The sequence below is a fragment of the Betta splendens genome, chromosome 9, assembly GCF_900634795.4.
Source record: "Betta splendens chromosome 9, fBetSpl5.4, whole genome shotgun sequence".
NCBI classification, from domain to species: domain Eukaryota; kingdom Metazoa; phylum Chordata; class Actinopteri; order Anabantiformes; family Osphronemidae; genus Betta; species Betta splendens.
The window spans coordinates 29427230-29439687 of NC_040889.2; the positions used below are offsets into that span (position 1 = coordinate 29427230).

A 12458-nucleotide genomic window follows, 5' to 3' on the forward strand; every position below is an offset into this window, starting at 1 on the left:
CGTAGACGCCTGAGAAGCGCTTATATAACTGTTATTTAGCTTCCTAAATAACGTTACAGACACAACTACAGCGCAAATAAGAACGAGAGTAGATACTACACAAAAGACTAGTTGTGTGTAGTCATGTTGAATAGCTGGATTCTGTAAGTCTTTAAAACTATATATATTTATATATGTGTGTGTGTGCGCGCGCGCGCGCTTGTTGATACATACCGTAAAGAGGAAATGTACACAACAAGTAAAGCTTCAGACCATAACTAAGGTCTACGCCTATTGTCGTACAGTTTAAGGCACCTTTACATCACTACATTCCACAGGATTTTTTTTTACCTTACTCGACTCCGTTTGGCATTGTTTTTACTAATTATAAAAAAGGGGACTTTCGAACTGTGGTACCGATGATACCGAGGTGTAATGGAATAGTATATTTTTACATAAACATTTTTAGTTACTTTAAATTAAGCAGTTTTTAAGACGGCATATAATAATACTTCCGTAACTGTAGGTATTACTCTCCACAGCTGTTTTTTTTTTTTTTTTTTTTTTTTTTGTTCTGTCCAGCAGTTTAGCAAGCAGCATGTATTACGCTGAATGCCACATTGTGATGGACAGCTTTGCTTTAACAAGAAGAGTATATATAGAATATATATACTCTTCCTGATTTATGGTTTAATGGTTTATTTAGCTAATCCAAAATGTGTGTGATGTTGCTGTGTTGGTGGACAGGTTAGGTTTCTGCTTTAGGGTGTGTATGCGGGAGGGTGGGGGGGGGCGAAAAACCGGACCCCCCACACTTCAACCGCACCACACGCATACCAACTCACACAAACACAGACGCATACACCCACCCACATGTGCAACACACATCATCACATCAACACACACACACACCATAGACTCTCTCACAAGAAACTAGTCAATCATACGTGAACCAATGCGCTCTCAGATACATTCTCGCACCCACACCATTCGCTTGATAACATTCGTGGGGAGGGTAGGTCTCCGGCCTGCCGTCCATGTGGCCCCAGGCAGGGACCGCAGCTCCTCCCGAGCCCCGACCAACCCCCCCAACCCGGGGGAGGCAGAGGGCAGCAGAAAAAGGTCCCCCAGAACCCTGCAACCCAGCTTGGACGTGAGTGTGTGGAACTAAAGTGCACTGAAGGTGGGGGACACCTCCAGGAGCACAACCGCTGGCTGACGGTGTGTCCCCCGGACAGTGCCCCCCCTCGCCCTAAATGTCTTTTTGCAGTTAAAACTGGGTGGTGATCGCTCCATCAGGGCCAGTGGCCGAGGCCACAACTGGCCTCAGCCCAGGCCCCAGTGAAAGAGCCCACCCCCGGCCCTAAATGTATGTGTATGTAGCTAAGTATGAGGAACTTTGGGAGATACCCAATTCTCCGGGGGGTCCAGCAGACAGAGCCATCAATGGGAAGGCTCCGTCTACTGGCCCCCCCGGAAGGAGCCCCCAGATTCCTGGACAAGTGTGTATGACTAATGCAATTAAAACTGCAGAGCATCCCACTTGGGGGGGACGGAACCACTTCCCAGTATCCCCGGTCCCTCCATCAGCAGGACGCACCTTGCAGACCTAAGTGGATGAATGCGGAGAAATGTAGTTGGGAAGCAGAGCGCCAGGGTCCGCAGAGCCAGGTTCCCGACTGGCTCTGCTACCTATCCCACCACCCCCCACAACCCCCAGCCAGGAAGGGACAGCCGAGACCCAGGGACCGCAGTACTACTGCCCAGGCGCCACACGCAGCACAGCCAGAGCCATCCTCACCCTTCTTTTACACTTACCCATTCTCTCGCTCAAGTATGCCCATGCTCGCCCCGTGTAGTGTGACACTCAAACCCACACACATACTCTGCGGTTGTGCATTGAGGGCCAGCCTCCGCCCAGGGCCCAATGAAGGTTCTAGCCTGAGTAGTCCGCCAACCCCCCCTGCAACAGGCCCGAGCAGTTACCAGAGGGTGTCGGACCGCTAGGGCAGGCAGCGCCCCACCCGAGCAGGGGCAGCGCCCCAGGGGAGAGACACCCCTCCGGGCACAGGCAGGCACCCCCAGAGGGAGTCCCCCGGATGCAGGTCACCCAGGTCTCCACCCCCAGGTCCGCCCCCGCACACCGGCAGGGAGGCCCGCCTCCGGCTCCCCGGAGACAGGCACACGCCAACCCTCAAAATGTTCCCACCCCGGCACAGGGCCGCCGGTCTCAGCAGCCACCACACCCCCGCCGCAGGGGACCCATGCGGCCAGCCCAGAGTCCACCAACCCGTTGTCCCGGTTCCTTAGGCAGGCAGGCACCACCAACCACTAGTCACCCCCCCCACCACTGTGCCAGACATGACGCAGCACCCGAGCCCCACGCATCCTTACCTGGAAATGGAATCAATCAGAGTATAGTTTTGGTCATTGATTTGATGAAGCAGACAATGTTTCTAAGGTGGTATAATCTAACAAGCTGTTCAGGTATTGAGTAATGCTTAATTTTTTTTTAGTTTTCCAGTTCATGAGGATGATTTTCTTTGCGACACAGAGGGCAGAAAGAAGTGTGTGTGATGAGTTTGTCTCTAGATCAAGCCCACTTAGATCTCCTAGAAGACAAAGTGCAGGGGCTGCTGGGATTGGACAGCTTAACTGGGTTGACAGGTGTTCACATACTCTTTGCCAAAATTGCTGCACAGGTGAACATGACCAGAATGCATGTAGGAATCTATCTGCTGTGTTATCTGTACAGTGAGAGCAAATATTTGAGTTTGTGAGACCCATTTGGAACATCCTTTGTCCTGTATAGTGAGTTCTATGAAGAATTTTGTATTGTATTAGTTGTAAATTTGTATTTTTTGTCATTCTGAATAAATTAGAACATATGTTATTCCAGAACGTGTAATTAGTGGTGATATTGAGATCAGCTTCCAATTTAGAGATCGGAAGGCTCACTGTCTGGTCTACATGGGAAATTAAGATATAGATTTTGGATATTGTCCTTTTCCCTGATATATCAATAAATCGCTCTATTACTGGTGGTGGTTGCATGTGGATGGCAGTATTCTTACTTTTTGCATTAAGTATTGACTTTAGTTGTTGGTATTCTAAGAAATTGGCACTAGTGATTTCATAGTGAGACACTAGTTCTTCAAAAGAGGTAAACTTGTCTCTTGTGAAAACATGTTTCAGATGTGTTATCCCTTTGATATGCCAAGTTGGAAAGTGTATTGCCTTTTTGTTTTGTATGATGTCTGGATTGTTCCAGAGAGGTGTGTTTTGGCAAAGAGTAAGCGAAGACCCATTAATTTTAAGAAACCCCCACCAGGCTTGCAGAGATGCTTTTATGCTAATGTTCTGGTAACAACTATGATGTTTGATTTTGGTGCTGATAAAGGGCAGATCTGCAACTTTAATATTTTCACAAAATGTTTGTTCAATGTCTATCCAGGAGGAGTCTGCTGGCATGGGCTTTATCCATTTATGGACATGGTTCAGTCTATTGGCAAGAAAATAGTGGTGGAAGTTAGGTAGTTTTAGGCCGCCGCAGCGTCTGGGTTTTTGAAGAGTTTTTAAACTAATTTGTGGTGGCTTGGTTTTCCACAAAAACTGTGAGATGTACGAGTCTAATGTCTTAAACCACGCCTGGGCTGGCTGAGTTGGAATCATTGAAAATATGTAATTAATTTTTGGCAGGATCATCATTTTTATGGTGGCAATTCTTCCCATAAGTGAAATGGGTAAGGACTGCCATCTTTTGAGGTTGGCTTCTATTTGTTTTAATAATGGATTGTAGTTTAGACCAATAAGCTCTGATAGCCTAGACGACAATTCAATGCCCAAGTATTTAATGTTCCCTGAATGGAGTGTGGTAGAGGAGATGTTAGTCACCTTAAGGTTAAGTGGTAGCACTATGGATTTGGTCCAGTTAATAGAGTACTCTGAAAGTCCTGAGAATTCATCTATGAGGCTGATAGTTGTAGGAAAAGACGTCTGTGGCTCCAGGAGAAACAGTAACACATCGTCAGCATATAAACTTATTTTATGATTTACTGATTTGGTCGATATTCCAGTAATTCCTTCATGCTGTCTTATTGCTGCGGCTAGAGGTTCAATAAATATTGCAAATAGTGATGGGGACAGTGGGCAGCCCTGTCTTGTCCCTCTATGCAGATTAAACCTTGGTGAGATCTGGTTATTTGTTCTGACTGCAGCGTTTGCTGAGTTGTATAATATTTGGATCCAGTCTATGAATGTTTCCCCAATGCCGAATTTGTGCAGAGTGGCTAAAAGAAACTTCCAGTTTACTCTATCGAAAGCTTTTTCTGCATCTAAGGAGACGATGGCTGACTCTAGTTTATGGATGGTGACATAATCAATTAAATTAATTAGTCTGTTCATATTGTTTGTTGACTGTCTACCTTTAATGAAGCCTGTTTGATCAGAGTGAATTATATATGGAGTGATTTTTTCTAATCTTCTAGCAAGTGCTTTACACACTATTTTTAGATCTACATTTATTAGTGAAATTGGTCTGTAACTCGATGGGAGTGTAGGGTCTTTTCCTGGTTTTTGGAGCAGGCTTATGAAGGCAGAATTCATATTTGTGGGTAATGAATGTTGTTGTTTAATTTCAGCTAACATTTTGTAAAAGCTGGGTGCCAGCATGGACCAGAACTCTTTATAAAATTCAGTTGGGAATCCATCTGGTCCTGGAGCTTTTTTATTGGGCATCTCCTGCAGAGCTTCATGTAGTTCTGCCAAAGATAACAATGAGTCTAGAGTTGTAGATTGTTCTTCATTTAGCTTTGGCAGTTCTAGTTTATTCAGAAACGCCTCTATGACTGAGGTGGGTGGATCTATTTGGGACGTATATAACTCTTGGTAAAAGTTTTTAAAGGTATCATTTATTTCATGGGGATCACGAGTAATGTTGCCTTCCTTATTAGTTATTGAATGGATGATTTGTTTCTCTTTATTATTTTTTAATTGGTTAGCTAGAAATTTACCACATTTGTTAGCATGGTCAAAGTTCTCCCAGCGTAATTGGTCTATCTGAAACTGAGTTTTGCAATCAATTATATTATTTAATTTCAGCTTTAGATTCTTTAGGTCTTCTAGGACATCATTGGTTGGAGAGGCTGCATATTTAATCTCTAGAGATTTTATTTTTTGCTCTAATTCTAATTCAAGTAACATGTCCTTTTTTTCTTGTGTGATGAATATGAAATAATTCTACCGCGCATAACTGCCTTCCCAGTCTCCCAAAGAACACAGGGTGAGATTTCCGGTGTATCGTTGATTTCTATAAAGGTTTTCCATTCTCTCCTGACATAACTGATGAAGTCTTGATCATTGAGTAATGATGTATTAAACCTCCAATTCCTGGTTGATGGCGTGGCTGTCTTAATCAACGAAATGGACATTGGTGCATGATCACTGATTGTGATAGAGTGAATATTGGTGTCAGAGACATCTTGTAAGACTGAGTTATTTACTAAAATATAATCTATACGGGAGTGAGAGTGGTGAACTGGTGAGAAAAAGGTATATTCCCTGGATGTAGGATGAAGAGAACGCCATGTGTCACAGAGACCAAAGTCATCCATGTACTGTTTTAAGGTCTGTACTGATTGCCAGTTCCTGTTGCTCACAGCTTTGCTTAGCCTGTCCAACTCTGGGTTAAATACTAAATTAAAGTCCCCTCCTACTATAAGTTTGGAACCAGAGTGAGCAGACAGTGATGTGAAGAAGCTGTGAAAGAAAGAGGGGTCGTCAGCATTAGGGCCATACACATTAGCTATGCAATATTCAATGTTTCCTATCAAGATATTAATGATTATATATCTCCCTTCTGGATCTACAATGGTATCGTTATGCGTAAAGTTAATCTTTTTATTTATCAGGATGGCGACCCCTCTTTGTTTAGAATTGTAACCAGCTAAGTAAGCATGTGGGAACTCTGCTGATGCCAGAGTGTAATTTACAATTTTGGGAATATGAGTTTCCTGTAGTAAAACAATGTCTGCTTGTAGGGTTTTCAAATGGTTAAATATTTTAAATCGTTTCTCCTTCTTATTGATTCCACGTACATTCCAAGTGACAATCTTCAGTGGTGTCATATCTTACCTGACTGCTGTGGATCACTAGTCTTGTGTGTATGTAGTGTGACAGACTTTAGGTGTGTGGCTAACCTTAAGTACCTGTGTATTCTGAGTTGTGTGTTATCTATGTATGTGCACGTGATTCCCCTGTGCAGTAGATGTTTGTGTGTGGCTGCTGGAGGGCTACATAGCTGGCTGACTACGTGGGAGAAGAATAGAGAAAAGGATGTAGACAGTGTGGAGTGAAAGTAGGTGAAGGAAAAAGAGTAAAGGGAAGGAAAATTAAAGTGAAAGGAAAGTGAGTGATTACGTATGGTGAGCGCTTTGCAAAGTGAGTGAGTGAGTGAGCAGCTGTTTTAATAAAAAAAATCAGGGGGTCATATATTTATCTGATTTATGATTTTACTCTTGTACTTTTACATTATTGGGTTTTCGCTTGTTTAATATTATTTCACTTATTTTGTTATTTTATTTACCTTCATTTCACTACCTACCTATACCTTCGATTGTTCTTTGTCAGGTCTGTTGTTTCCTGTTCTTCCCATTCAGGCGTTGTTCCTTGAATGCATCGTTGTCCGATATTTTCAGTGGTTGCCAAGAGCAACGCCGTCGACAACCCTTTTTGGCCAATGACAGCGCGAGATATTGCAAATTAGCCAATCAGTGGACTCGTTGGTAGAGCGGAACAACCGTCTCCTGCACAAACAAAAGTCGAGATTTACCGATAAATTAGCCAACTTAGCTTGGTAGCCATGAGCTGCTGGACGTTTATTTAAGTTTGGTTTTGATTTAAGTGATGTTGCAAAGGGCCAAACCGAAACAGTGACATAAATGGATCATTCACCGCCGGTTCACGTCCATGTACCGGAGACCACTCCTGTACATGTTCATATGAGGAGGAGTCCCAGAAAAACTTCACAGGTTGTTAGCTAACTTACCGAAAAAGTAGTTTGAACTTGTCCAGTTCTCTGTTTTGTTTCTAATTATTTATACAATGCTTAATTACACACACTGCAAGGTACGGTATTTACTAGCTAATACAGTATGTGGAATTCATCAACTGCACTAATGTGTTGGCTATTACTACGGTACGATGATGACAGAAAAGAAAGGACTTCAAAAAAAAATCACTAAGAGATGCAACACGATTACAAAGACGAACGAAAACAAGGACATCCAGAAAGTTAAAGAGAATAGGTGTGGTGCGAACCAGAGCTAATGATGCTAAACGCTAAAACCTACAAAGAGAAATACACCATTAATAAAAAGATCTTAAAGTGAACGTCCAGTGTACATAGGAATGCACAAAGCAAAATAAACTGCAATCCAGCACATGCATTATTTTTCACGAAGTGAGGTTGGGGACCTTCAAATTATATTTTGTACTTTGTATTAAATCCTTTTAGGACAGATTACTGTAATTTGTCACCTTTTCTTTGGCAGAGAAGGATTAAAGACTCCGTGGCTAAGGGAGATGGGGGGAGGGCAAAGGTCAAGGCACCGTGGATTCCTCCAGGAAGACTGTCCTGCCGCAGAGATGTGAGTTCACACAAATCACCAGACATTTTGTAGTGTCTTTAACTGTTCTTTTCTAATTAAAATATGAATTGATGTCATTTTACATCATGTATAAAAAATTTAGCCAATTATATCCATTCAATTAGCCACAATGTCTTAGTTTTCTCAACTTGTTTAAGTTTGCAGGAAATGCACATTTGTGTTTGCATTGTGCTGTTAAAAAAGCTATTGTCTGAATGTTCTTCAGTCTTGTTCAGTGATGTTCACCTGAATGTGTGCTGTGATCAGAGAAGCAGAGTGCAGCATCAGTCAGAAAGTGGGGTTGGACATCAGCGTGATGAAGAAGAACAGGATGAAGAGGTGGCTGCAGTATCCAAAAACCTCAGTCTTCTTCTCCAAGAGCATGAAAGCATTCATCATTTAAAGAGGTAAGAACTTCTATTTAATAAAAAAATGGAATGTCAGAGCTATGTGTTAAATTACATTATCAATAATCCACATTATGGGATTTCTTTTTGCTCTTGCTTGCAGGTCAGATTCTAGGGGTCAATACAAAGACACAGAGGCCCTGCTGCGGATGCTTGTAGAAGCAGAAATTGATGGCGTAGCTGTAGCTAATCAGCTGACAGCCCTGAAGGATTCTATCCACTGCCTTGTTAAGGTATATCTGACACTAAAGGGTGATTTGGTGAGGAGGATAAGCAATAGAAGCAGATGGATGAAGCTGCTACTAGATATTAATGTTTTTTGTTTTCTAGGACAAGCGGCTATCAAAGGTGCACGCAGCATCACTGGCGCGGCAGCAGAGTTTGTTGTTAGAGAAGGTGGAGATGTTCGACCATACGAACCACAACCTTCGAGAGCTCCTCAGAGACTGGAGTGAAGACATGGTACAGATCATTTATTTTGTTTGACCCCACTGTCAAATCTAAATGAGCAAAATATGTCTGGAATAAAAAACTAGACTGAGACTTTATGCGTAATGTAACGTGACGTCTCATTACAAAAATTGTTTGTTTGTTTTTATCATTTATTTTCCTTACATTTACTTCTTTGTCATTCTCTGCTCAGAGGGAATCACTGGTGTGGCAGGAGCAGAAAGATGCGTTAAAGAAGAGACTGGCTGAGAGTGAAGCAGACAACATTGTAAGAGAGGCGTCCAGTGTTGTTTTCTTTTCATTCTTATATTCATACCAGTAAACATCAAACAAAGTTGTTCTTGTGTTCACTCTTCTATTTCAGCGACTTGTGGCCAAACTTGCCCACAAAGAGAAAGAAGCTTCTAAGCTTGCTGAACATCTGGATTTTGAAAAGGTAAAAAATTATAAATTAATCAGTTAGTCTAGATTTAAGCACAGTGTTTAAGTAAAAAGGTGTAAACTTAGTAAAAGGCAGAGTAGACCTACACACACTATGTTTATTTAACTGCATCACCAAACATCCAGAGGGTTTTCGGTTTGTGGGCTGCCAATCCAGACTTACAAACAAAAATCATGACGCTCCCTCTAGTTTGGTTCAGTTTAATTTATCTTACCTGTTGTCATTTTAGGACAACATAAACACAACAACAGAGCTTTCAAGGATCCTGGAGTCAACTCGCGACCACCTGGAGTCTGAGCTTAACAGAGCAGGAGCTGAAAATGCTCATCTGACTGCTCAGATTCAGGCATGTGACTTACCCATGCATTGACATTGTATGCACAGCTCCAGAATTACATGGCGTCTTTCTATGTGGGACAGAGGATGCAACAGAGCCACAAGCAGCAGCAAAAGGAACTTCTGGCTCTGCAGGACGAGCTGCAGACTCTGAAGCAACAGAGAGATGAGAAAGAGGATGAGAAGAGCCGGAGGGACAGGGAAGCTCTGGTCCTGGTCACCCAGCAGGCCATACGCGTAGAGGAGTCTGCCAGGCAACTGACAGAAAAACTTCTGGAGAAGGTGAGTATTCTGAGCTGTTGACTATAGGGCTCCATCCGACAACTACATCTAAACCAATTCAGGGCAGGGTGGTACAGCCCCCCACCAAAAACAATTACCTAATTAATTCCAGGCTTTAAATAAGTTGAAAAGCTAAAACTAAATCATAACATTGACCGTTTGTGTGTCTGTATCTCAAAGGAATCCCAGTTAGCTCATGCTCTGTCCACATCCAGTGACTGGTGCACCCGACACGCTAAAGAGGCAGCTGCTAGAGAACATCTGGAAGAGGAAGTCTCTGCTCTCAGGGTGTAAATGCACATAGAAACAAATCAATTCCAGCTTGTGTCTGTAAAACGTCATAATCCTCATAACCCACATAACGTTTTTTCACAATGGTGGAGTTAAAAAAATATAATTTAAATAATTTCATTGAAGATCTCTGCAACGTTTAAGGCACATTTCTACCTGTTTCTATCCCAGTCAGGTGACCGAGCTGACCTCACAGTTATATGCATCAGAAGAGAAAATTCGGGCAGAAAGGGAGAAGCTCAGGGATCAGTTTCATAATCTCAGTGCTGAAAATGCATCCAGCAAGCTGGACAACCAGAAACTCAAGGTGCCTTCAAAAAGAAAATCATTAGAAATCTGTATTTAGAGTCATACACAGATTTAGCAATTACATTTTTTTTATTTCTGTGAACTAAAGTATATAAATCTTTATTTGCTACGTTTGTCATAAACTTACTGTTCATCATATTAAGGTCGAGTTGTTATCATCTGAGGAGAATCTCCGGGGATTTCAGTCTGAAGTTCATCAGCTGAAATCATCCATCAAAAAGTATGAAAACCTTTTAGAGAAATACAAGAAGAAGGTACACATCTTTTAAACCACAGAATAAATGAAACCCATCAGCCCTCCAGCTTTTCTTTTCTATAACTGTCTGCCTGTCTGCAGGTCCATCAGGTTCGTATGGAATCGGACGAGTACCGTCTAAAACTGGAGATGATGCAGAAGGAGGCACGAGAGGTGAAGGTGAGTCTGGAGAGGGAGATGGAGCAGGTGAGGAAGGAGCTGTTGGGCAGGCTCAGAGAGCTCGAGGCGCTGCCCGAAAGGCTGAGGAGGACTGAGCAGCAGCTCCGGGATGCGCAGCAAGAGGCCGACGCTCACCAGAGGAGGAACATGGAGCACAGTTCAGCTCTGTCTGATGTCAGACACAGGGTGCGTGACAGCCTGATTGTTTATTAAATACATCTGGATACTGAATATTGCTAAGAGCTAATACAACAGTCCTCCTCTATGGATCAGTTGTTTCAGAGACGCAGATAACTATAGTACACATTCTGCAAGGTATTTGCAGGATCTATGCACATACGTCACTATGTAATCATTCTCATAACAATGAGGATCCACTGTTACAGAAACACACTCTGTGGTTTGTTGCTGCTAAACTGTTTATACTGTCAGATCTTTTTCTACAGTCAATCATCTAAAATGTATCATCTATTTATTTATTTTGTTTGTCACAAGAGGGAACAAAGACAGAGTCAGACCAAATTTAATTCCTTGGTTGTCCTGTGCAAACGTGGCTATTAAAGCTGATTCTAATGGCCTGTGTTTTAAATTGGGTATAGTTTTGTGACAGCTGTGTGTTACAGTAACTGTGTTTCCCCACAGGTGGAACAACAAGGCAGTCAGCTGGAGACGTTTCAGCAGAGGAATGTGTTGCTGCAAGAGGAGAACAACGTCTTCAAAGAAAAAATTCACAACTTAGAGAGGTGACAAGACAACTGAGCTTTTTTCTGAATGGGATGTCAGAAACTTAAAAACCAAACAACAGAAATGAGCTTCTTACATTTTCATGGCAGGAAGCTGGAGGACACGAAGGTGGAGAACGAAGAGAAGTGTCAGACTCTCAGCTTGAAAGAAGCAAGCATTCGCAGCATTCAGCAGCAGCTGGAGGAGAAGAGCCGCGAGTGCAGCGCTTTGTCCCGCCAGCTACAGCAAACGCTGGACGATGCACACAAACAGGTCTGAAAACATGGAGTCACTTCACCCATCTGTCCATCAGCATCTACAGAAACTCAATAAAACCTTCACCTTTAGACAATTTCTCGAAATGTGGACTGATAAATATCTAATAAGCTTTTATTTCTCTCCATTTAAGTCTGAGATCGGCTTATTATATAGCAAATCTAACCATCTCTGTTAATCTGCTTTCATTGACTGACTGTACACAACATGACTGACACCATTACAGCAGCTTGTTCATAAGTAGTTAACCTTGGTTCTTTATATTTGAATGCAGATGATTACCAAAGGTTCAGTTACTTTTCTTTTTATCAATTTTTTTGATCGCAGGTGAACGACAGCATGCAAAGGGTTTTAGCTAAAGAGAGAACATCCCAGTCTAAGTCCTTGGACCTGCAAAGCCAACTGAACCGAGCCAAGACAGAGCTGAGTCAGCTACAGCGAAGCAAGGAGGAGGTTCTGTACACTGTATATCTCTGGGTTCATTCAGTCTGTCTTCATCAGAACCTGTTCACACAACAAACTGTGTTTACAAAAACGTCTTTGTCCTTTTTCATCTTTAGATGGAGCAACGTTTCCAGACTCAGCTTCAGAACATGAAGGACAGGCTGGAGCAGTCGGACTCTACAAACCGAAGTCTGCAGAACTACGTCCAATTTCTCAAGACATCATACGGAAACGTGTTTGGTGACTCTTTACTCACAAGCTGACTTCTGTGTCAGCCTGAGCAGCTTTCATCCAGCTGGAAGGACTGTAATAGACCTAAATCACATTTGTCAAAAGTCTTTTATACTGTCTATGAATTTAATATGTCTTTGTAGATGTTTTTAATAACTTGAAATTATTTGCATTCCTTTAATAATTAAATTCCTACACAACTCTGTTTGCTCTTTGTTTTGACAATC

The 12458-nt window shown here is 42.4% G+C and overlaps 1 protein-coding gene across 5 annotated transcripts; it reads left to right on the forward strand.

Moving 5' to 3' along the window:
• Nucleotides 1-4: 4 nt before the first annotated feature.
• LOC114861745 (outer dense fiber protein 2-like) lies at nt 5-12436 on the forward strand. Of its 5 annotated transcripts, none has more exons than XM_029161304.3 (17): nt 5-143; nt 7530-7625; nt 7893-8032; nt 8136-8265; nt 8363-8494; nt 8676-8750; nt 8847-8918; nt 9154-9270; nt 9345-9542; nt 9723-9832; nt 10005-10140; nt 10286-10396; nt 10480-10743; nt 11200-11300; nt 11391-11553; nt 11884-12009; nt 12117-12436. In XM_029161304.3, exons 4-17 carry the CDS (start codon nt 8182-8184, stop codon nt 12261-12263), a joined length of 1836 nt encoding a protein of 611 aa, XP_029017137.1. In that variant the 5' UTR covers nt 5-143; nt 7530-7625; nt 7893-8032; nt 8136-8181; the 3' UTR covers nt 12264-12436. The 5 variants fall into 5 exon arrangements, 4 of the variants coding, with proteins under 4 accessions (XP_029017137.1, XP_029017136.1, XP_029017135.1 ...); XM_029161302.3 differs by lacking the exon at nt 5-143 and adding an exon at nt 6666-7007; XM_055511851.1 differs by lacking the exon at nt 5-143 and adding an exon at nt 7066-7104.
• The last annotated feature ends 22 nt before the right edge of the window (nt 12437-12458 follow it).

What these genes read in the sequence shown, in the direction of transcription:
- LOC114861745 (XM_029161302.3), top strand. Translation starts at nt 6,918, where the DNA reads ATGGATCATTCACCGCCGGTTCACGTCCATGTACCGGAGACCACTCCT. An exon ending in ATCTGACTGCTCAGATTCAG is followed by an intron (nt 9,271 to 9,344) that starts GCATGTGACTTA and finishes TATGTGGGACAG; the next exon opens with AGGATGCAACAGAGCCACAA. An exon ending in TGGACGATGCACACAAACAG is followed by an intron (nt 11,554 to 11,883) that starts GTCTGAAAACAT and finishes TTTTGATCGCAG; the next exon opens with GTGAACGACAGCATGCAAAG.